Source organism: Pan paniscus, chromosome 3, assembly GCF_029289425.2.
Source record: "Pan paniscus chromosome 3, NHGRI_mPanPan1-v2.0_pri, whole genome shotgun sequence".
Classification (NCBI taxonomy): Eukaryota; Metazoa; Chordata; class Mammalia; order Primates; family Hominidae; genus Pan; species Pan paniscus.
In genome coordinates, this window is record NC_073252.2 from 145,533,906 (window position 1) to 145,559,054 (window position 25,149).

Here is a 25,149-nt window from a genome sequence, read left to right on the forward strand (position 1 = left end):
TCATGTCCAAAATATATTTTAAAATTTCTACATATCAATAAAAAACAAAAATGGGCAAAAGACTTAGACACTTCACAAAAGAACATATCCAAATGGCCAATAAGCACATGAGAAAAGGTGCTCAGCTTCAACAGCCACCCGGGAAATGGAGTTAAAATCACAATGCAGGCCAGGCGCGGTGGCTCATGCCTATAATCCCAGCACTTTGGGAGGCCAAGGCGGGTGGATCACGAGGTCAGGAGATCAAGACCATCCTGGCTAACACAGTGAAACCCTGTCTCTACTAAAAATACAAAAGATTAGCCGGGTGTGTTGGCGGGCGCCTGTAGTCCCAGCTACTTGGGAGGCTGAGGCAAGAGAATGGAGTGAACCCGGAAGGCTGAGCTTGCTGTGAGCCGAGATCACGCCACTGCACTCCAGCCTGGGCAACAGAGCGAGACTCCATCTCAAAAAAAAAAAAAAAAATTCACAATGCATACTACGCATCTGACAGAATGGAAAAAAACAAGTAGTCAATAGCAAGTATGGTAAGGATACAGTCTCATACACCATTGGAGTATAAAATTAGTAAGATCACTTTGGAAGACTACTTTGTAGTACCAATTCGAGCTGAGCATACCTATTCAGATTCATTCTTAATGTAGGAACCTCACAGTGTTTGGCATTTCCACTTCTGAGAATATAGTCAACAGAAATTAATACATATTATCACCAAAAGAATGTTCAAGAATGTTTATAGCTACACTGCTTTTGATAGCGGAAAAAAACTGATATAACCTAAACATCTATTAGTAGTATAACAGACAAATCTAGTATAGTCATATAATGGAGTATGATTCAGCAATAAGAATAAACAAACTAAACACAAAAGAAGCTAGGCACGCAAAAACAAGTCACACTGTATGGTTCTATTTGTATAAAATTCAAAACAAGCAACACTAATCTACGATGTTAGAAGTCAGATAGTAGGTTCTCTAGGGAGAGTGGGGCACTGGTAAAGAGATGGGGTTTCTTCCTGCACACTTTATATTATATAGTGGTAATATTCTGGTCCTTGATCTCAGCACTGATTACCCAGGTCTATCAACTTCATGAAAATTCATCAAATCATAAACTTATGGCTTATACACTTGCTATAACAATGTTTGATGTCAACAAAAATTTACATTGGGCCAGGCATGGTGGTTTACACCTGTAATCCCAGTACTTTGGGAGGCCAAGGTGGGAGGATCACTTGAGTCCAGGAGTTAGAGACCAGCATGGACAACATAGCAAGATTCTTCTAAGTAAAATAAAATAAAATAGCCAGGTATGGTGGTGTGTGCCCAGAGTTCTAGTTACTTGGGAGGCTGAAGCAGGAGGATCACCTGAGCCTAGGAGTTCAAGGCTGCAATGAGCTATGATCACATCACTGCACTCCAGCCTGGACAACAGAGCGAGACCCTGTCTCAAAAAAACAAAAAAACAAAAAAGAAAATTTACAATGAAAATTTAAACATTTTGTAAAAGGAAACTACTCCAACCTCATCTCACCTTACCTCATCTCAGTGGCACTTTTTTAAGAGAATTTGCCTTTATAAAATTTCAAAAGTTCAAATAATCTACTTTTACAGATTATTACACTCTCAAAAGATGAATCAGCAAATGGAACTACTGATTTTTTTTTTTTTTTTGAGACAGAGTCTTGCTCTGTCGCCCAGGCTGGAGTGCAGTGGCACAATCTCGGCTCACTGCAAGCTCAGCCTCCCCAGTTCACGCCATTCTCCTGCCTCAGCCTCCCGAGTGGCTGGGACTACAGGCGCCTGCCACCACGCCTGGCTACTTTTTTGTATTTTTAGTAGAGATGGGGTTTCACCGTGTTAGCCAGGATGGTCTCGATCTCCTGGCCTCATGATCCGCCCGCCTCAGCCTCCCAAAGTGCTGAGATTACAGGCATGAACCACCGCGCCCGGCCTACTATGATTTCAATAACTCAAAATTAAAAGTCACAAGTTGAAACAAAAAAGATGTGACAATTTTTTGTGTGTGAGACAAGGTCTCATGCTGTCGCCCAGGCTGGAGTACAAAGGTGTGATCTTGGCTCACTGCAACAACCTCCATCTACCAGGCTCAAGCAATTCTCCTATCTCCGCTTCCTGAGTAGCTGGGACTACAGGTGCATGCCACCACGCCCAGCTAATTTTTGTATTTTTTATAGAGACAGGGTTTCGCTGTGTTGCCCAGGCTGCTCTCAAACTCCTGAGCTCAGGCCATCTGCCCACCTTTGCCTCCCAAAGTGCTGGTATTAAAGGCGTGAGCCACTGCGCCCAGCCAGACAATTTCTTGCTAATGTATTATAAACTACGTGAATATATATTGTCAAAACTTCAAGCCATATGGTAAAAAGTCCACCTTTACAGTACTAATCCTCTCATTTCTTCACTGTTAAAAGTTTAATGTGTATCCTTCCATACCTTTTTTTAATATTTGTATATAACACTCTATTTGTACATTACTGAAACATTCTGTATCATTTGTGAGTAGGTTATATTCATCATGCCTATTTATCTCTCAAAAGATACTTGTGTATCTTTATTAAAAATGAGAATATTCTCTTAATCACAGCAATCAAATTCAGTATTATCTAACCTACAGTTCATATTCTGTATTTGTCAACTGAATCAAAAATCAATAATGCAGACAGGGCACAGTGGCTCATGCCTGTAATCCAAGCACTTTAGGAGGCTAAGGCAGAAGGATCCCTTGAGTCCAGGAGTTCAACACAGCAAGACAGCAAGACCCTGTCTCTATAAAACTTTAAAAAATTAACCAGACATAGTGGTGCACACCTGTGGTTGCAGCTCCTCAGGAGGCTGAAGTAGGAGGATCACTTGAGCTTGGGAGGTCAAGACTGCAGTGAGCCATGATTGAGCCACTGTGCTCCAACCAGGGCAACACAGCAAGATCAAAATATACATATATAGTTTTTTTCCCCAATACAGGTCATAGTTTCAATTTAGCTGTCCTGTCTCTTTAATCTCCTTTCATCTTAAACAGTTCTTCATCTTTGCTTTGTCTCTCATGTCACTGACATTTTTTAAGAAGGTAGGCCAATTGTTTTACAGAATGGTCCCAACTAGGGTTTGTCCAAGGTTTTCTCACAATTAGATTGCAGGCTGTACATTTTGGATGTGGTACTGTATAAGCAATGCATCCTCAAAGCATCAAATCTGGAGCAATCTTACTGTTGATGTTAGCTTTAATCACTTGGTTAAGATGTTGTGTGGTCACCAGGGTCTGTTGGGGGATAGGGGCAAGGGGAGGGAGAGCATTAGGACAAATAACTAATGCATGCAGGGCTTAAAACCTAGATGATGGGTTGATAGGTGCAGCAAACCACCATGGCACATGTATACCTATGTAACAAACCTGCATGTTCTGCACATGTATCCCAGAACTTAAAGTAAAATTAAATTAAATTAAATTTTTTTTAAAAACAGGCCGGGCACAGTGGCTCACGCCTGTAATCCCAGCACTTGGGGAGGCCGAGGCAAGTGGATCACCTGAGGTCGGGAGTTCGAGACCAACCTGGCCAACATGATGAAACCCCTCTCTACTAAAAAAAAATACAAAAAATCAGCCGGGCATGGTGGCAGGCATGCCTGTAATCCCAGCTACTTGGGAGGCTGAGGCAGGAGAATCACTTGAACATGGGAGGCGGAGGTTGCAGTGAGCCAAGATCGCGCCACTGCATTCCAGCCTGGGAAACAAGAGCGAAACTCTGTCTAAACAAACAAACAAAAAAAGATGTTGTGTGGCTTCTTCCCTATATACTTACAATCTTTCCTTTTGTAGTAATTTGAAAGATACTTTGAAACTATATAAATGCCCTGATCCTCATCAGATTTCCCTCCATTGATTTAGCATCTATTGATGATTCTTGCCTTCCAAAAACTAATTCTGCCTCATTTTTTCTATACTATTAGTTGGCATTTACTGTAAGGACGAGCTGTACTTTTATCCCCATTTATGTATTTATTAATCTGCTTAAGATACATAGAAATTCAGGGATTCTTATTCAGTGGGTTTCAATCCATTAGGGCCCTTATTTATTTTGGTGATTAAATTGTCCCAGATTTGGCCAGTGGGAGAGTCTTCAAGCATGCTGCTGTGTCCTTTTGCTCCCCTTTCCCCCACCAAATCCCTTTTTGAGCACTTCCTCACTTTCTAATACAGGATGCCCCAGAATCATATTGAATCTATTCCACCCCAGTACTGGAATCAGCCATTGCTCCAAGAAGCTATAGTTCCTTTTGGTGAGAAATGGTATTTAAAAACCAAGATCTGGGTTCTAGGTATGCTCACTGCTCCTAAGATTATGCCTTGTCTTTCTCACTTAATAGTATGCCATAAACTTCTTTCCTTGTCTATACATGTACCTTAACCATTTTTTTGCATAATACTACATTAGGTGACTGTTACATCATAATTTATTGAAATACTTTCTTATTAATATAAACATTCAGATAATTTGTTTGCTTTGATTTTTCCAATTACAGTATTATAGTGAACATCCTTGTACACACATCACTGCACACATGTATGAGTATTTATCAGGATAGATTCCCAGACACGGAAATGCTAGATCAAGGACTACAAACATCTTTAGTGTTGCTAGAAAAGGCCAAATCAAGCTACTAAAATGTTGCACTAACAGTGTATAAATTTTCCCTAAACCTATGAGAAAATAAGATATCAAACAACTTTAATGTGCTAACATAAGCAGTTAGAAATTGTTATCCCATTGGTTTTAATTTCCATTTATCTGATTAATAGACAATTATATTCATGCTTTGTTATAAAAGTTGCAAATATTTATCTCAGTCTGTCACTTGGTTTTTAACTTTATAGTATCCTTCACCAGATAGATTTTTTTCAATTGTTTTAAAATGTGGTCACATTTGTCAATGTTCTGTGGCTTCTGGGCCCTACTCTGTGTTTTGCTTTGGAAGGTCTCCATCAAACAGATTTTTTGACCCTCAGATGTTTAACTAACCCAGAATTAAAAGTAAGGATCTAACTTTTTTCCCCAAATGAAGCACACCATTTCCATTTCCTGAATAGTTTATCCCTTCCCCAATGATGTGAAATATCACACCTGTATCATATACTAAATCCATATAAATTCAAAGGTCTGTATCTAGATTCTTTATTGTGTTCCACTGATGTATTTGTCTTTCTGCATCAATACATTGCTGTTTTTTACTTCTAGGTTTTTATATCTAATAAGGCAAGTTTAGTTTCCTTGGATATTCTTAAACATTTGCTTATTGAGAAGAGCATTAAATTCAGCTGATTAGGTGCCAAATGGCAATTTTTATAATAATGATTTATAAATGTTTCTACCAGGTAAAACAGTAGCACTCACATTTATTTTGTCAACACCTTTCTTCATAGTCCTCAACCCATAATGCTGAACTTTGTTTAAAAAAAAAAAAAAAAAAGATATTGGCCTCATTCATCCAGACCTACACCTATTCAATCAAACTGTAAACCCTTTTTATTTTTACAAAAGCTCCTATGGTGCTTCTACTGTAATCAGGCACTCATTTGCTAAATAAGTGAGTCAATAATAAAGTTATTCTTTTTCAAAATGTAGATACCAGCCATTTAATTTCTACTTTGCTTAGACAAACAATATTAGTGGTCTCCTAAAGAGGAACTATTGAGGGAAGGGGTCCAGCCATGTTACAGCAAGAAATCTCAGTAAGACACAACCTAGCTTTTCTGGTGGGCAATGCAGTAAGGCATCCCTACAGCCTGAAAACTGTACATATTCTTTAACCCAGTAATTCCTTATTAAGGAATTTATCCTAAGAAAATAATAGAAACAAGTCCACAAGACATAAGTGCAAAGATGTTTATCCTACTTCTTAAAAGCAGAAAAGTGGAAGCAATCCAAAAATTCTAAACTCCAGTAACTACAACACCAAGAAGTTGATTTTTTAAAGTCATGAACCAAATCTATTACATGAAAAGGCTCACAAAAGAAAAGCAAATATATTTACTGAGTTTTTAAACAAAATTAAATTTACACACACCTACATTTACTTAAATGGAACTAATATTCAACCAGTACATTCTAATTCAGCCAATCTGCTAATTAAGTCCACTGTCTGGTTAGTGCCCTGTGTCCTACCAATCTCTAAACATTTTTACTATCTCCCTGTAACATACAAAGAAAAAGAGTAAAGGAATATATAACAAAGATGAAAAGTAGTTACTTACTGGTGAGGGGTTCACAGTGGTTTTCATTTTTTTCAAACCACTTATCAGTATGTCCTAAAATATTTATATGCTACATTTACGATTAAGTTATTGGTAGAAGCTTAGAAAGATCCTAAAATTCCATCCAGCCCAACTACAAATCATTACAGTATTAGTGAAATTATTAAGAAAAGGGAAATTGAAGTAATTAAGACCAAAATTTATTTTCACAGTGGAATCTTTCATTCCAACTTCACCTAAAATCAGTCAGAACTTAATATTTTTCTACATGAATATATCATAACTAGAGTCCTAAGTTGTATCAAAATTAATTTTCCATTTAAAAAAAAAAACTGGCTTTAACCATGACATTTCATTTAAAATAGGCAAAAAAAAAAAAAAAAGAATAAGACCAGTGTAAGGAGCATGAATTTAAAGGTCACAAAACTACAAATCCTCACCCAAATACATATTCACTAACTAACCTCTGTAATATTCTCTTTACAATTACTATTTTTCAATATTTACTATTTAAATAGTCACTTACTGATATGGTTTGACTCTATGTCCCCACCCAAATCTCATCTCAAATTGTAATCCCCACATGTTGAGGGAGGGAAGTGACTGGATTATGAGAACGGTTTCTTCCACACTGTTCTCATGATAGGGAGTGAATTCTCACAAGATCTGATGGTTTTACAAATGGTAGTTTTTCCTACACTCACCCACGTGGTCTCGTGCTGTCTCTCTCTCTCTGCCCCCCATAACCTGCCTGCTGCCATGTAAGACGTGCCTGCTTCCCCTTCTGCCATGTTTGTAAGTTTCCTGAGGCCTCCTAAGCATTCAGAACTGTGAGTCATTTAAACCTCTTTCCTTTATAAATTACCCAATCTTGGGAGGTGCTTTATAGCAGTGTGAAAATGGACTAATACACTTACCTATGATGTCTTCTTATCTCTGCACATTCTACTGCCATCCCAAATATAACAGCACTTGCTGGTATAACTTTCCCATACTTTTCACAATTAGCACTTTCACCTTTGGTCTAAAAAAAATAACAATAAGAATTACGTTATCACATGTATGTAAAAATGTGTGTGCATAATGATAAGCTATGAAAATATAATTTAAAAAACCTAAAAAGACAATAAGTAAGGATAAAGTAAGTTAAAGGTTTTTTTTTCTTCCTTAAAAAATATTTTTGGGCTGGGCACTGTAGCTCACGCCTGTATACAATCCCAGCACTTTAGGAGGCCAAGGCAGGCGGATCACAAGGTCAGGAGATCAAGACCATCCTGGCTAACACGGTGAAACCCCATCTCTACTAAAAACATAATAAATTAGCTGGGCGTGGTGGCACGCGCCTGTAGTCCCAGCTACTTGGGAGGCTGAGGCAGGAGAATCGCTTGAACCCAGGAGGCAGAGGCTGCAGTGAGCCGAGATCACGCCACTGCACTCCAGCCTGGGCTACAGAGCAAGACTCCATCTTTAAAAAAAAAAAAAGTATTTTTGGCCAGGCCTGGCAGCTCACACCTGCAATTCCAGCACTTTGGAAAGCCAAGGAGAGAGGACCACTTGAGGCCAGGAGTTTGAGACCAGCCTAGGCAACATAGCAAGACCCTGTCTCTACAGAAAAAAAAATCTTTTTTTAATTAGCCAAGTGTGGTGACATTGTGAGGCTGAGGTGGGAGGGCCACTTGAGCCCGGGAGTTTGAGGCTGCAGTAAGCTAAAAAACGTGCCACTGTGCTCCTACCTGGGAAAGAGAGTGAGACCCCATCTCAAAAAAACAGAATAAGTATTTTCATTGCTATGTATGTATGAATATATATTTTTTTTTCTCACAATACAAATGCAAAGGATACAAGAAAAGAGGGAGGACGGGGGGGAAAGGACTGTAAGTCTGCATAGAAAAAAGGACTTGGGTATGACTTTGATCAAGAAATCAGTATCAATACCTACTTAAAAAATAAATTGCTTGGCCAGGAGCGTTCGCTCACACCTGCAATCCCAGCACTTTGGGAGACCAAGGCAGGTGGATCACTTGAGGCCAGGAGTTCAAGACCAGCCAGGCCAACATGGTGAAACCCTGTTGCTATTTCAAAAAAAAAAAAAAATTGCTCTTTTCAACCTTTAACTAGCAATTTTAAATCCAAATAATTTTCTGTTAATATTGAATTTTTATTACATATTAAAATCCTTTCATTGATAACACATATCATATAAACCAAATCAATGATTTGTGGGCTACAATAGAGGATTTCAATGCAAAATATAATTTGGCAATTATAATAGTCCTGTCCAAGCCATAGCCTGGGTTCAACAGGTACCTGAAAACAGTACCAAACCAGCTATTACTATACTCCCTTCTGATAATTTGCCAAAATTCTAGGCAGTGAGGTCTGTAAGACTCAAAGTACCTCCGTTTTTCAACCCTACTCAAGAATTCCATAGTCAGTCCGTCCATAAAGTAATCTCAATTCCTATGAATTCTTCCCTGGAGTATTTTTGCCTGTATATCTCATTCAGGCACATAATTATACATTGAATCATGTTGTTAGTAAATGTTTTTATGTTGTTTTGTTTTGTTTTGTTTTGTTTTGTTTGAGACGGAGTTTCGCTCTTGTTGCCCAGGCTGGAGTGCAATGGCGTGACCTCGACTCATTGCAACCTCCACCTCCCGGGTTCAAGCGATTCTCCTGCCTCAGCCTCCCAAGTAGCTGGGATTACAGGCATGCGCCACCACACCCGGCTAATTTTGTATTTTTAGTAGAGATGGGGTTTCTCCATGTTGGTAAGGCTGGTCTCGAACTCCCGACCTCAGGTGATCCCACCTTGGCCTCCCAAAGTGCTGGGATTACAGGCATGACCCACTGCGCCTGGCCAGTAAAAGTTTTTTGCATAGATTTCTTTCCAACCACACAGTATGTACACCTTGGCAATGGAAAATATATTTCATATTGTTTTGTAAATATACTAAGGATTCAATAAATCTCTGATGAAATAACGAATTCTTAATCAGTTTTAAGTATTTTCATACTGCTTACCTTTGGCTGTAAAAGTAAATGCTCCCATGCATGAATCAAACTCTCCACAATTCCTTCTCCAAATAAACCTGCATCGACAGTTTCTGTTACAACTAGGGACACTCTATAGAATGATTTTTTAAAGATATATGTAAGTAAAATATCATGCTATTATATAAAGATGTCAAAGCTGAGAGGAGAAAGGAAGAGTATATTATAGAAACAGTCCATATGTAAAATATCCTAATACATTTCATTTTTAAGATCTACTACTGAATCTTGAGGAACTTTACTCGAATGTTCCTTAAGCTCCTTTGTTCTCCACTGGCTCCTTCTCCTTGGTTTGGAAGATGGAGGGTGGGGGGAGGTGGGGAATGACAAACTTCACTTGGCCTTGTTCTCTCTCCAGGTTATTTTTTCATTGCCTACATCTTTAAGAGTGGTTCACACCCATTACCTTTATCAGTCTCTTCCTTAATGCCAAGCAAGAAGACTTCCAACACCAACAGTCTATAAAAATATTCTCTACCATCAATAACTCCCTACTTATCAAAATGAATCCTCTTTCTCAGTTATCATTTTTTTATCTCCAAATAACACTGATTGCAGGAGAGAGCCCTCCTTCTCAAAATCTATCTCTACCTTCTATGATACTGTATCATCCATGTTTGCCTCCTATATGTTGACTGTGCCTCTCTTATCACTTCTCTTGCTTTACCCACTGCCTGAGTCTTAGAAAAAGCCTCGTCCACAGAACTCTGCTCTTCTGTCCATTCTTTCTTTCTAGAAAATTTTACTCAAAGACATACGAAAATAGTTTCTCCCTTCTCTGAACTCCTTCAGCATTTATTGCCAGTATCACTCATTTATGTAGTTAGAAGATAAGAAAAGTTTCATGAATATTCTTTATCTTCCTATCTAGATTGTAAGTTCCTTGAGGGTAAGAATGACTTTGGTATCCTCCACAGTGCCTAAACCCAACTTCTTATATACAGAAAATATCCAGTATTTATGATTGCATACACTTAGAATGTGAAAGGTGTTTCAAATCATCTGGTCCAATACCTTGAGGTCTAGACATTTGCTTAAGGTCAAAATAAATTAATAATAGTCTAATCTGGAATCCATAGCTCCTGGTTCAAAACCAATAGATCTTTCTACAACATTATCTGTGAGAAAAATGTAGATTAAATTAAGGTAACTTTGATTCATGCTGACTCATGTCCCTCTCAAAATTCATACTGAAGCCCTTAACCCCGAAACTGACTATACTGGAGAAGGAAAGGCCGTGTAAAGACACAACAAGAAAGCAGAATCTGCAATCCAGGAAGAGAATCCTCACAAGAAACCGAACTTGCCAACACCTTGATCATTGTCTTCCAGCCTCCAGAACTGTGAGAAAATAAATGCCTATTGTTAAAGCTACCCAGTCTGTGGTATTTCATTATGGCAGCCCAAGTGGAACAAGACAACTGAGGACAGTGTTTTAGTGTTTTTTTCTATAAAATGGGTATGACATTTGCATTAATCTAATAGGAATTTTTTCATGTGAATAAATGTAGAGACGATTGAAAAGTGTTAGGTACTATGTTAAGATAAATACTATTATATATATGGAAGAAAACTTTTTAAAGTCATAGTTGATATAAGGCACAAAAACATCTTCTTTCAATACAAACTGAATTGAAGTAAGATTGGAAGTTAAACCCAGAAGAGACAGGTAAAGTAAGTGCTACATAAAGAAAACTTTGTCTCTAAAATGACTAGTGTGGAACCAGATCATTTTCAAATTCCTTCTAGCTCTAAAATTCCATCACCCTTGTGATATGGATCGGAGTGAGAAAACATACTAAAAAGCCAAGACTTATATGACTTATATTCAAATCATTTAAAGGGCCCATGCCAAAATATACTCACAGCTGACATTTCCAAAGCTTTCATTTTAAACAAGTATATTAACACAAAATGTGATAAGTCCATTGAATCTGAACTGCTTGTGTTTTCTTTTTAAATACAACTTTTAAGCAGTTATTGACCACACAGGATGAATTATCCATTTTTACAAATGAGAACACTGAAATTAACAAAGGTAAAGTAACTTGCTAAGATCAAGTTTATTTGATCCCTTGCCACAAATTTTTCTCAAGATCTTTAAATATTTTTAATAAAGAATATAATTTTATTTAAATATGTCTTATAATAAACTATCCTATCCTATATCCGTATCTTTACAAAATAAGGGTTTTGTAGCATTTTGTTTGGACTAAAAGCTAGAAATATATCTTAGTTTTTTAAAAATAGAGAAGTATAAACACTAAAATTAGTTTACATGATAATACCTTTCGGGAATATGTTTTGGAATCTCTATGTCAAGTGACTTCGTATGTAAGAGTTTGATCCCTGCTTCCATCTTGTTTGCTGCCACGACATCACAGGCAAGTTCATACATGGTCTTGGATAACTCACAGGCATACACGGAATGTGCTCCAGCTTTTTTAGCAAACATGCTACAAGGGAAAAAAGTTCTCCATCAAGAAAAAATAATCTACTGTATTTTCTCAAATTTTAAGGAAATGATGATGCTAAAATGTGGGGTTTTTCCTTTTATTCTTTAACACAACCATTACTCACTCTGCATTAAAAAATAAACTAATATTCTTGTCTAGAAACAAATCATACAATAAACCATGGGATCTACTCTATTAAAGACACAACTGGCATTGTATCTTTAATGAATACTAATGGGCTTTAACTTAGACAACTAGATTCCATCAGAATGTTAACATAAAAAAGACTCAAATTCATTATTCAAAATTTCAATAATCCCAAATTTTTCTTAGCAGTTATGTCCAGTTCTTGATAAAAGTTATAGTAAAAATCATAATAGTTACATAAATAACCCTAACAAGATTATAAGAAATACTTTTAAATTCCAATGTTAAATTTTCCATATCTGGCAAAATCTTTAATTTACATTAGAATACATGTATATACCATTAAAATGCAATTACTACCAACCTTAGTATTCCAGTTCCTGCTCCAATGTCCAAAACACTTTTGGACCCCAAACAAACTGCCTTTTGGATTGCTGCATTATAAATTGTATTCCTCTTGGTGTCATTAAGCATGATAAAGTGCCAGCGTTCCACCAACCAGTTTGCAACACGATAAAAATTCTCCTTTGCATCACTGAAATCAGGGTTTAGCTTCACTGCTTTATGAAAATACCCAGCTGCTTCATCCCTAAAGCCCATTCTAGAGTAAAAAATGACAAAAGACAAAATATATTCAACTATATGCTACCAACTGCAGTACCTTTGTTTATGCCACTCACTTGGCCTAGGAATTCCATGCCAGCACCCCAAATCCTGCCAATCCAAGTGCTACCTCTTTTGGGAAGCCGTCTGTGAGGACTGCAAGCCTCAGTATTTCTTTCTTTTCTGAACCACTACATTTATATATTCTGGGAGACAAACAAGTACCTGACTATAAATTACTGTTATACTAATGTATAGCAGAAGCTCTCACAGTCATCCTCCATTTAGCCAACTCCATTCCCTCTGTACAACACACTAATGCCTATGGCTTAGTAGGCTCCTCTTTGTGGGGGCCGGCATGCCTTTTGTCTCAGCAACTGAGTTGAACAGTCATCAAGAGTCAGTTGTATTTGCTGCCAGATCAGTTTATGTCAGTTGTACTTGTTATTATAATTACGTATTTTAACTAAATATCATACTAAGTAAATAAATATCACCGCAGAAAGGGAACCACTGTGCCTACAGACACTAAGCTAAATAAATGCTCTGGAAGAAAATCAAAGGCAAGTCACTTAAAATTAAGTACTATTTAATTATATGTGAGCAAATAAAAAATAAAAGGAGAAAAAAAAACCTACCCAACCCTCTAGAACAGTGCTTCTCAAACTATCTGTAATGAAGAACCTCTCCTCCCTTTTTTTCTTAAATTTTTATTTTTAAGACTAGTCAAGTGCAATACTGAGAAGGAGAGAATCCTCCCTTTCTTAAACATCTAATTGTTTGCAGACTGATATGGCTGTATTGCACATGATTCATATGGAGCTCACGTAATATCAGATTTCAGCAGCACCCAAACTGATCTATATACTCTCTTCTGCATTAGAGTTTCCTAACCATATGCTTGGATTTACAGCAATGTCAAGTTGCTACACCCATTTCCAAACACTTACTCTCAATTTCTATACTTACCTGTCATTAACCAGTAATCTATGGGTGAGCACCAATGTGTGGACCACACATGGAACAGAACTGAGCTAGTAGAACTCTCTTCATTCACAGTTCTTCATAAGTACCTTTAAGCATTCTGCCAAGTTTAGAGAAACTTTTTTTTCTTTTTTTTGAGACAGAGTTTCGCTTTTGTTGCCCAGGCTGGAGTGCAATGGCACGATCTCGGCTCACTGCAACCTCTGCCTCCCAGGTTCAAGCGATTCTCCTGCCTCAGCCTCCCAAGTAGCTGGGATTACAGGAATGCGCCACCACGTCCGGCTAATTTTGTATTTTTAGTAGAGATGGGGTTTCTCCATGTTGGTCAGGCTGGTCGCAAACTCCCAACCTCAGGTGATTCGCCCACCTCGGCCTCCCAAAGTGCTGAGATTACAGGCGTGAGCCACCGCGCCCAGCTAGAGAAACTTAATCATACTATTCATTCCAGGTATGGTTTAAGCAAAAGAGACATTCTAGAAGTCCAAACAGGGGACTGCACTCTAACAAAAAGCAATGGTCCTATGTCAAATAAGAGACATTCATGATTTAGGTGAAAATTTCAATGTTTTCAGTTAATATATGTTATTTTAAGTTATCTTGAAGGTAGAACTATCTTGTTCTTATTTGCAACTACCATTGTACATAGTATAGTACCATGTACATTGTATGTAATCATTATTTTTTGTGAGACTAATTCAGCAATGGGTATTAAACACACCCCTAATAATTTCCTGGGTTTGTGCTTCCCTTAGGTTTGATATTTAATACATTATCAATTTCCTTAAACTGAAATTCTAATCTAAAAAATATATAATCTACTCCATTAAAGCATATCTCATTGAAAGACCCAATATGTATCACTGATATGATACAACATATCAGTGAAGCATAAGAATGCCATAATGCCCTTTTTCTTTTAACTAGGAAAAACATTATCTTCTTGATTAGCAATTTAAATACATTTTGTTTAAATCTGATGCTACTGGACTAACAAAAGGTTGTGAAGTTGAGACATTCCAGACACATTTTATTACACAAATAAGTGTCAGGAGAAGCAGCTATCATTTACTTTGGAAATATTTTTCTCCTGGAACAGATTCTTTTGGTGGGGAGTAAATGATACACTATTTTTGATGACAAAAGGAGTATAGAACAAGAACCATTGTAAGTCAAGAACAAAGGTAAATTCTATAGCAAAAGCCACATTCACACTATCCCGAATTCTGAACTGCTACCGTCCAAATTAGAAATTTTGCTTAGTTACATCTCCCCAAAGCAAACTAATACCAAGTATTTTTTGTCTCAATGACTGGTAACTGCTCAGACTAATGTCCTACAACAACAGGTCACCAAAAGTTACAATCTGTCAAAAGTATGTAGAGTTCCACTTTTCTGTTAAATTGAGTTTATCCTGAAACATAAGTCTTGGAATGTTATGATCACCGTATGTGTATAATCTGGAAATATAATTGAATCCTATAGAGTAACTCTCATTATATAAAGAACAAAAGAAAACTTTGGAATTAAAATATAGATTTTTTTAACTAATTTGAGGAGATTACTCATAAAAAAAGATTTTTAAAAATATTTTCAAACAAATTTCATTTAGGTGGAAAGGGGTTGCTAATTTGTAGAAAATGGACGCTGTAGCTGATCAGGTTAGCTGTTAACATGAAAAAGTAACCCTCAGTTAATTATCTGCCTTATTTTTCTAATTATTAACATACTCTACAATTAAAAACTATCAAATATTTGTTTTTTAAAGGAGAATTCATTGTCACTCCCTAGGCCATGTTAATTAAGACTGTTAAAATGCCTTGCAGTTACATTACTGAGACTAGCTAATAAAGTTTGGCAAAGTGTTTCTTATATAGAACTTTTCATTGAATAAAACTTAATACAACTTGGCTGCGCGTCATAGCTCATGTCTTTGGGCGCCACTTTGGGAGACCGAGGCGGGTGGATCACTAGAGGTCAGGAGGTCAAGACCAGCCTGGGCAACATGGTGAAACCCCATCTCTACTAAAAATACAAAAATTATCCGGGCGTGGTGGCCTGTGCCTGTAATTCCAGCTACTCCGGAGGCTGAGGCATGAAAATTGCTTGAACCTGGGAGGCGGAGGTTGCAGTGAGCTGAGATCCTGCCACTGCACTCCAGCCTGGGTGACAAAGCAAGACTCCGTCTCAAAAAAAAAAAAAAAACTTAATATAACCAAATAAGGAAAAGAATGATACTAGAGAACAATTACTGAACATGTAAAGGGATCTTTCTATATAAAATAGGACATTATAATCATGTTTCCTAAACAAGAATTCTCCCATTATTTTGTACAAGGCAGTGAAATTAGATGTATTAAAACAAACCCAAAACAAAAATTTTTTGTTTTCACCAGTTTTTCCTAACTATAAAGTTTCTATGGAGAGTACACAAAAATTCCAAAGAAAAAAAAGGCTGTTCTATGAAAAAGTTACATTTCATTTACAAAAACACTTATGTATACATAAAAAACTCACTACTACTTTGTTTATATTTTCAATTTATTAAGCAGCCTCAACAGAAAGTCATTCTGTCTTGACACGTAGAATTTTTTTTTTTTTTTTTTTTTTTTTGAGATGGAGTCTCTCTCTGTCACCCAGGCTGGAGTGCAGTCGTGCAATTTTGGCTCACTGCAACCTCCACCTCCCAGGTTCAAGCGATTTTCCTACCTCAGCCTCCTGAGTAGCTGGGACTACAGACACGTGCCACCACACCCGTTTACTTTTTGCATTTTTTTTAGTAGAAACAGGGTTGCACTATGTTGGCCAGGCTGGTCTCGAACTCCTGACCTCAACTGATCTGCCTGCTTCGGCCTCCCAAAGTGCTGGGAATACAGGCATGAGCCACCATGCCCGACCTAGAATTTTTTCAAATAAGCAATTGTTAACAAAAAATTCTACACATCAAATCTCAAAATGTTTTCTGAGGAGAGACATACGATCCAAAATTGTAATAAATATTCATACAACTTATTGTGAATGACCATGTAAAGAGTTTACATTAATTATCACAGGGGAGTACATTTGTAAGGTTAATGATCCATGTTCTTCTTAAAAGTTATTTATAAAACATTATTTCTCCACACTGAAAAAAAAAAGCATAATACTGAGTTGATTGCTCTATTAATTTAATGTCTTAAAACTGTACAGAGTACATACACTGCATTCCCAGAGCCCTAGCCCTGCACAGTCTAGTGAGCCACGCAAGGGCCCCATGGGCACCAGAGACAAAGGTAGCAGACTGATTGTTAACAACTAATGAACTCGAGATACGTTTAATAAGAGAAATTCTGTGGTCACTTAGGAATTTTGTAGTTCATTATTCATAACATTAAGGTTTTTTTTTAGCTGGATGTGATTTGAGGGAAAGAGAAAGCAATTAGTGAGAAAATGCATGAAAATACCTAAAAGGAACATTTAAAATGAGATTCATTAACTAAATTCCTACGAATGTGAGCAATTGTCACTTTCAAACTTGGCAGAACCATGCTGAGTCCCCATCACTCTGAAACGTTCAAACTCAGAAGCAATGTTAACCATTCATTTTATTTCCTGTACTTTCACAGAATTCTTCACGCACATGTACTAATATGCAGAGTTAACATAGCAGGTCTGACTGCCATCCTTTGAAAGGCCTAATTACAAAACTGTCCCTTGGCTGGCATCTGGGAATTTGGATTTGGGGAGGGTTCTCACTATCCTAACTGATAGTATTCCTAAACTGATTATACAAACAATGTGGTTTATGCTCAACAGCTGACCTGCTTTTCTTCTGGGAATCTAGGATTTTAGTATATGCCAGGCAGAGGGTACCCAAGTATCCAGCTCGCAGTAGAAACCCTGGGCACTGAGCCTCTAATGAGTTTCCCTGGTTGGCAACATTTCACGTGTACTGTCATAACTCACCGTGGGAATGAAGTGCATCCTGCGTGACTTCACTGAAAAAGGAACTTTGGAGGCTTGCACCTGGTTTTCCTTTACACTTTGCCCCATACACATTTACCCTTTGCAAATTTTGCTTTGTATCCATTCACAGTAATACACAAGAGCCATGACTAGGACTATATGGTGAGGCCTGTGAGCCCTTCCAGCAAATCAGCAAATCTGGGAGTGGTTCCAAGACTCCCAACATGTAAGTTATCAACTTATTGCCAAATTCACCCTTTTTTTGCCTGCTCTGTGAAAAACGTATCTGGCCCTTTAATATTCTCCCACCAGTTGGCACAAGGGTAAGCTTTGTTGGTAAAAAGTGCGGAGAGGCCGGTTGCGGTGGCTCAAGTCTGTAATCCCAGTGCTTTGGGAGGCCAAGGCCAAAGGATCGCTTGAGCCCAGGAGCTCCAGACCAGCTTGGGCAACAACATGGCAAAATCCTGTCTCTACAAAAAAGACAAAAAATTAGCCAGGTGTGGTGGCATGTACTGCAATTCCAGCTACTGGAGTGCAGGTGGGGGCGCTGCTGAGGTGAGATCACCAGAGCCTGGGAGGTCAAGGTTGCCATGAGCCATGATGGTGCTACTGCACTCCAACCTGAGCGACACAGTGACACACTGTCTCAAAAAAAAAAAAGTGCTGGAGGCCAGGCGCAGTGGCTCACACCTGTAATCCCAGCACTTTGGGAGGCTGAGGCGGGTGGATCGCTTGAGGTCAGGAGTTCGAGACCAGCCTGGCCAACATGGTGAAACCCTGTCTCTACTAAAAATACAAAAATTACCTGGGTGGGGTGGCAGGCGCCTGTAATGCCAGCTTCTCAGGAGGCTGAGGAACGAGAATCACTTGAACCCAGAAGGTGGAGAGGTTGCAGTGAGCTGAGATCACGCCACTTCACTCCAGCCTGGGCTACAAAGTGAGACTCTGCCCCCAAAAAAAACAGTGCTGGAGAGACACTGTAGCAAGAAAGAGTTTTGCTTCCTGCTTAGGGCTTGTCTAGCACCAAGCTCCTGAAATGCATGGCAGCTAGCAGCATCCAAGGGTCAGCAGCTTCCCCAAGGCTTCTTACCCTACTACATGGTTTTGTAATGGAGTACCTCTGATAAGATACTTCCCCATGAGGCTTTCTCTGGCATCCCAAGAGGCAAAACTATACCCAGGTCCAGAAAACAAATTTACAAGAAGTTCCCTGGCAAGGCACTACAGTGACTTTTCTGCCATCCTAAGAATCACAGCTGTGCCCTCTCCAATAAGTGGTGGCACTCAGCCCAGTGAGGGGAACTCTTCCTTGGATATTCTGTCTTACTCCTAAGAGCAGTGGCTATTATGCCGTATATTACAAAATATTAAAACTGCTATGATATTATATATCTGCTATTCTTTTCAATTCTCCTTAATAATTCTCCATATTAAACTTTCCCTGTTAAAATTACTGTATGATTTATCCCTATCCAGACTAATACAGAATAATTCTTAACAAGTAATACTAAAATCACTACAAACCTGAAGAGATGCTCCCCCATACTATTGCAAATCACTTCATCATCAGGAAACAGTTCCAAGGCCTGCTCATAGCAACCAAGTAAGTCTTGTATCCGACTGAGAGCATCAAGCTCTTCAGCCCATCTGAAAAGTGTGTACTGAAAAGTTTCCTTTACAAATAAGAAAAAAATTATGAATTAGTCAATAACATAAAAGATGAAAGAATATACATCATTAGTTGAAGATTCCGAGCAATCGAACTTAATCACTATTGAACAATCACCTTAAACTTCATTTAACTTTAGTAGGCACTGTTTTCTGAACAAGTGCACAAATGAATGAATTTTACCACCTACATGGCAATAATAAGCAGAATTAGTCTGACCACTCTCTAAACTCCCCCCATTCTTAGCTGCTGTATCACATTCTCCTTATTCTCCAGAACTGCCTCATTTTTGTCGGCTCCTGTGTTTTTGGAGTTTGTCCTTGGCCCTCTTCTTTTTTCACTCATCCATCCCTAACGCATTTATTATCACCCATGTGTTAATGGATGCTACATTTACATCTCTAGTCAAGACCTTCTCTTCTGAACCTCAGACTCATAGATACAGCTTCCTATTAGTCATTTCAACCAGGCAATGGATCTCCAGCCATTGCAAATGTAGTCCAACTCAAATATTTCCTGAACAATCCTTCTGCAAAGAACTGAGGCAACATAAATCTTGTTCTTATCCTCACAGAGGCCCTATAGAGAGAAATTTAATTTTGGAAAAGTTCAAAATGTTCTAAACTGAACTCATCATACTCCTCTGACACAGGCTGTAAGATTAAGACACCACTCAACCTCAAACCACAAAGTCACCTTATAATGGTACCTTAACTCCACATATACTGTTTCAAACCTAGCCAATGCTCTCTCAATATCTTTAAATCTGTTACCTCCTCTCCATTCCCACAGTTACAACCTAATCTGGCCCTTGTAACCACTTGCTGGACTACAGCAACAGCCTTAACGCTGTCACTCTAATTCCAATTGCATCTCCCTCCATCCACTCTCCATGCTGCAATACTGTGGAAAGAGGGAAAGCTTTAGTCATTAAAACATTTTAAATCATCTTCGCATATTTTATACAAAAGCGTTGATACTTGGAACTGAATCTTGAGGGAGTTTACTAGAGAGACAAGGATAAGAAAGGAGATTCTGGCCGGGCACGGTGGCTCATGCCTGTAATCCCAGCCCTTTGGGAGGCCAAGGCAGGCAGATCACCTGAGGTCAGGAGTTCAAGACCAGCCTGGCCAACACGGTGAAACCCCATCTCTACTAAAAATATAAAAATTAGCCAAGCATGGTGGCGAACACCTATAATCCCTGCTACTCAGGAGGCTGAGGCAGGAGAATTGCTTGAACCCGGGAGGTGGAGGTTGCAGTAAACCGAGATCGCACCACTGCATTCCAGCCTGTGTGATATAGTGAGACTCTATCAAAAAAAAAAAAAACCCCGCACAGATTATATGAAATGGATCAGAGGGTCTACAGATAAGTGGCTTGGTGTGGCCGGAGTTTGGGTATGGGGAATAGAGTAGCAGGCAATGAGCATTTTACAGGGGGCCCATACAAACAAACACAGACTTTGTTCGGCAGGAAACAGACTAGTTGCTTACCCTACTGAATGTCAGGCATTGCACTACAAATTTTAAATATACTTTTTTATTTTTTCTTTTTGAGATGGAGTCATACTCTGTCGCCCAGGCTGGAGTCCAGTGGCACAATCTGGACTCACTGCAACCTCCGCCTCCCGAGTTCAAGCAATTCTTCTGCGTCAGCCTCCTGAGTAGCTGGGACTACAGGCACATGCCACCATGCCCAGCTAATTTTTTATTTATTTATTTATTTATTTTGAGACAGAGTTTCGCTCTTGTTGCCCAGGCTGGAGTGCAATGGCGCGATCTCGGCTCACCACAACCTCTGCCTCCCAGGTTCAAGCAATTCTCCTGCCTCAGCCTCTCGAGTAGCTGTGATTACAGGCATGCACCACCACACCCAGCTAATTTTGTACTTTTAGTAGAGACGGGGTTTCTCCATGTTGAGGCTGGTCTCGAACTCCTGACCTCAGGTGATCCGCCCGTCTCTGCCTCCCAAAGTGCTGGGATTACAGGCGTGAGCCACCGCGCCCAGCCTAATTTTTTAATTTTTAGTAGAGACAGGTTTTCACCATATTGGCCAGGCTGGTCTCAAACTCCTGACCTTGTGATCCACCTGCCTCCGCCTCTCAAAGTGCTGGGATTACAGGCGTGAGCCAGCACACCCAGTCTAAATATACTTTTAATACCCAGTAAACATTTTTAAGAGAGGCTGCATCCCTGTTTCACAGAAGAGGAAACTAAGAAACAAGTAACTGAGGAAAGATCACTTGAGTTGATCCATTTTTCTATTGCTGCCTACCAAGAGAAGCAAACTGTATCTCAACATATCATCTCCTCCTCAAGTAGGACAGCTGTCCTGAAATTTACACTAAGTTTACATGAACTACAAACATCTAGATGCTACTGACATTTAGTGGGTAGAGATCAAGGATGCTGCCAAACATACTGCAATGCACAGGACACCTCCCCTCCCCCATAACAAAGAATTATCCCATTCAAAATGTCAATAGTGCTGAGGTTGACAAACCCTCAGTCTAAATGAAGCAAAGTAATTGCAATTTTAAGTTAAATCATTTTTCGTAATTCAGATTCTAAAAGTACTTCAAAAAAGAACAGCATTTCAACAGAGTAATTGTTGCAAATAATCCAATAATTGAAGTTTAAAGAACGCATCATTAAATGATAATCACTTTAGGCTAATTACACACTTTATTCAACTAGAGGCCCACTATATTCCTACTACACACAATATAACAAATCCAAAAGCCCTCAAGCCAGGGCATGCTTAAATTAGATATAAGGAGAAGAGGATCACGTGAGACCTCATTTCCAATTCGAGGGCCTTTAAAATTTTAAATGAGATGAAAGTTTTGAAACTGAGAAATGACAACATTTGACTTTTGTTGCAAAAAGCTAGCTATGTTGACACAGACTGCAGGAGAGAGCTCAGTTGAGAGCCGACTGCAACAGCTGGCAGATGACTGAAGGTCGAACCAGGGTAGTAAAGGGGAAGATGGTGAGAACTGGTAAGATTCTGGACATATTTCGAAGGTGAAGACGGCAGGATTTTCCTCTGGGCTGGTCGTAGGTGTGAATAAACGAAAGGTGTCAAGGGTGAACAGTAAACATTAATAGCAAACACCCAAACAAACACCCTAGCCCCTCCGCCTTTTTTCTTTTCTTTTCTTTTCTTTTACGAGGACGTTGGATCAGCCAGCAAGTGAGAAAAAAGGGCCCTAAATATTAACAGCAACCACCCACCCAGGCACCCTAGCCCCTCCGCTTTTTTTTTTTTTCTTTTTTTTTTTTTTTACGAGGACGTTGGATCTGCCAGCAAGTGAGAAAAAAGGACCCTCACCTTCACGTCGTGTTTCAGCTCCGGCGCCAGGCTGAGCACGAGGAGGTAGTGGGCATAGGCAGTGCCGAAGTCCTGGACGCCCAGACAGTGCTCTGCGCTCTGTAAGGACCGCGACACCAGCTCGTCCCGGCCGGCTGCCCCAGCGCCACCCCCGGCGTCTCGGCGGGACCTGGGCCGCGAGTTCGACATGGCAGTCACCACTTGTATGGCCAAAGGGAAGATATTTTGTAAACGTAATTAGAAAACTCTCGATGCTACACTTCCAGGGACCAGACAACTGCTCAAAAAACAGTACAGCAAAGTTACCCTCTGCCGCGGGTGAACTCGCCAACCCCAGCCCAGGCGGAAGGTCCGCCCCGTCCTGGCTCCGCGGGCGGCGCAGACGGTGACGCATACCCCACTATTGCGCACCTGGCCAGCGGCGCACGCTACGCGAACGTCAGCGCGCCCGACGTGGGCACGTCACTGCCGCCCATTCCCGCAGGAGCGACCACTGTGCGTGGGCATAGGAGAACGTCTGTGGCAGGACCTGTCCGGTCTCGCGCCCTTTTTTTTTCCCGGCTGAAAGCAGAGCTTTCTCTCCCTCTTGCACTCCGGGAGTGTGTGGCTTTCGACTGCAAGACCCTGTTGTACAGACCCAGGCAGCGCGAAGCGCCACCCGCTCATGAGGGACGGTCAAGCATTTGTGATGATGCTTAAGACATTTTGGATCGTGATGCACAAAATTTCAAGACCTGAAAGAACCTGGAGATAACAAAAGCATCTCAGACGTGGTAGAGGAAATGCTTTCACAGGCATTTCAAATCATTCTCACAAAACCTGGCTAGGTGGACCTTTGGATCACACTCGTCTTAATGATGGCAAACGTGATATCCTGAGAAGTGACTTGCTCAAGGTCACACAACCAGCTAGTGGCATAGGCATGGTTCAAATCCAAGTTCTCTGACCACCTATCCAGTTATAAGATGAGCTTAGGGGTTATTTCACTGTTCCGTGTCTTATCACTGTATAGTGTTTACATTAATACAAAGTTTTTCCACATTCAAGTGTGGCCTCTAAGATACAGATTCGAAACTCAAAGGGAGGGGAGCATAGTTATTACGGCTGAAAAGTTATTTTTGTCCCCATTTTCAAATTCATTAATGGATAATATCTTAAATCGAGCATTTTGCATATCACACTAATACATTTTGAGGGCTCCTCTAATTCTCAAAAACACGTCATGCATTTTTGCCTTCTCTTCTGATCCAATTATCTGAACTACCCTTTTTTCTGAGCACTCGCCTGTGTAAATCCTAATCCGTTTTTCAGGTTCCAGTTCACTACATTGTGAGCTATTCTTAATCACTTTTGTGACCTTTGCACCTAGCGGATTATGATGCAAAGTAAGGACTTTGATTTTTTCTTCTTTCTTTTTCTTTTCTTTCTTTTTTTTTTTTTTTTTTTTTTTTTTTTGAGACAGAGCCTCACTCACACCAGGCTGGAGTGCAGTGGTGCGATCTCGGCTCACTGCAACCTCTACCTCCCAAGTGCAAGCGATTCTCCTGCCTCAGCCTTCTGAGTAGCTGGGATTACAGGCATGCACCACCACACCCGGGTAATTTTGTCTTTTTAATAGAGACAGGGTTTCTCCATGTTGGTCAGGCTGGTCTCAATCTCCTGACCTCAGGTGATCCGCCCGCCTCAGCCCCCCAAAGTGCTGGGATTACAGGCATGAGCCACTGCGCCAGGCCAATTATTTGCATTTTTTCGTGGTTTATCTATAACTTCCAAGACTTTCTGTACATAGAATAAGTCCTTTGAAAAAATGGAATGACACAAATAACATGGAACGTCTGGTCACCTTAAGAAACTGGAATTGGCAACAGCCTTTCATGCTAAAAACTCTCAATAAATTAGGTATTGATGGGATGTATCTCAAAATAATAAGAGCTATTTATGACAGACCCACAGCCAATATCATACTGAATGGGCAAAAACTGGAAGCATTCCCTTTGAAAACTGGCACAAGACAGGGATGCCCTCTCTCACCACTCCTATTCAACATAGTGTTGGAAGTTCTGGCCAGGGCAAACAGGCAGGAGAAAGAAATAAAGGGTATTCAATTAGGAAAAGAGGAAGTCAAATTGTCCCTGTTTGCAGATGACATGATTGTGTATTTAGAAAACCCCATCATCTCAGCCCAAAATCTCCTTAAGCTGATAAGCAACTTCAGCAAAGTGTCAGGATACAAAATCAATGTGCAAAAATCACAGGCATTTCTATACACCAATAACAGAGAGCCAAATCATGAGTGAATTCCCATTCACAATTGCTTCAAAAAGAATAAAATACCTAGGAACCCAACTTACAAGGGACGTGAAGGACCTCTTCAAGGAGAATTACAAACCACTGCTCAATGAAATAAGAGAGGACACAAACAAATGGAAGAACATTCCATGCTCATGGATAGGAAGAATCAATATCGTGAAAATGGCCACACTGCCCAAGGTAATTTACAGATTCAGTGCCATCCCCATCAAGCTACCAATAACTTTCTTCACAGAATTGGAAAAAACTACTTTAAAGTTCATATGGAACCAAAAAAGAGCCCGCATTGTCACAACAATCCTAAGCCAAAAGAACAAAGCTGGAGGCATTATGCTACCTGACTTCAAACTATACTACAAGGCTATAGTAACCAAAACAGCG

General features: G+C 39.6%; 1 protein-coding gene across 4 annotated transcripts in view; it reads right to left on the reverse strand.

The window, feature by feature from the left end:
• PRMT9 (protein arginine methyltransferase 9) overlaps nucleotides 1-24,291 on the reverse strand; it is a 47,257-nt gene extending 22,966 nt beyond the window's left edge. The window contains exons 1-6 of one of the 4 annotated variants that reach the window (XR_004671224.3): nucleotides 22,459-24,291; nucleotides 18,978-19,126; nucleotides 12,289-12,525; nucleotides 11,610-11,777; nucleotides 9,292-9,394; nucleotides 7,185-7,291 (exon numbers count right to left, since the gene is read on the reverse strand). Coding sequence is in view for 3 of the 4 variants with exons in the window: in XM_003815854.7 (XP_003815902.1) it covers nucleotides 7,185-7,291; nucleotides 9,292-9,394; nucleotides 11,610-11,777; nucleotides 12,289-12,525; nucleotides 18,978-19,126; nucleotides 22,459-22,647 (953 nt within the window). In the remaining variant the exon portion in view is untranslated. Of the gene's footprint in view, nucleotides 1-7,184; nucleotides 7,292-9,291; nucleotides 9,395-11,609; nucleotides 11,778-12,288; nucleotides 12,526-18,977; nucleotides 19,127-22,458 lie in introns of those variants that run through there. The other 3 variants (XM_003815854.7, XM_008968882.5, XM_034959224.3) reach the window with 3 other exon arrangements.
• Between the last annotated feature and the right edge of the window lie 858 nt (nucleotides 24,292-25,149).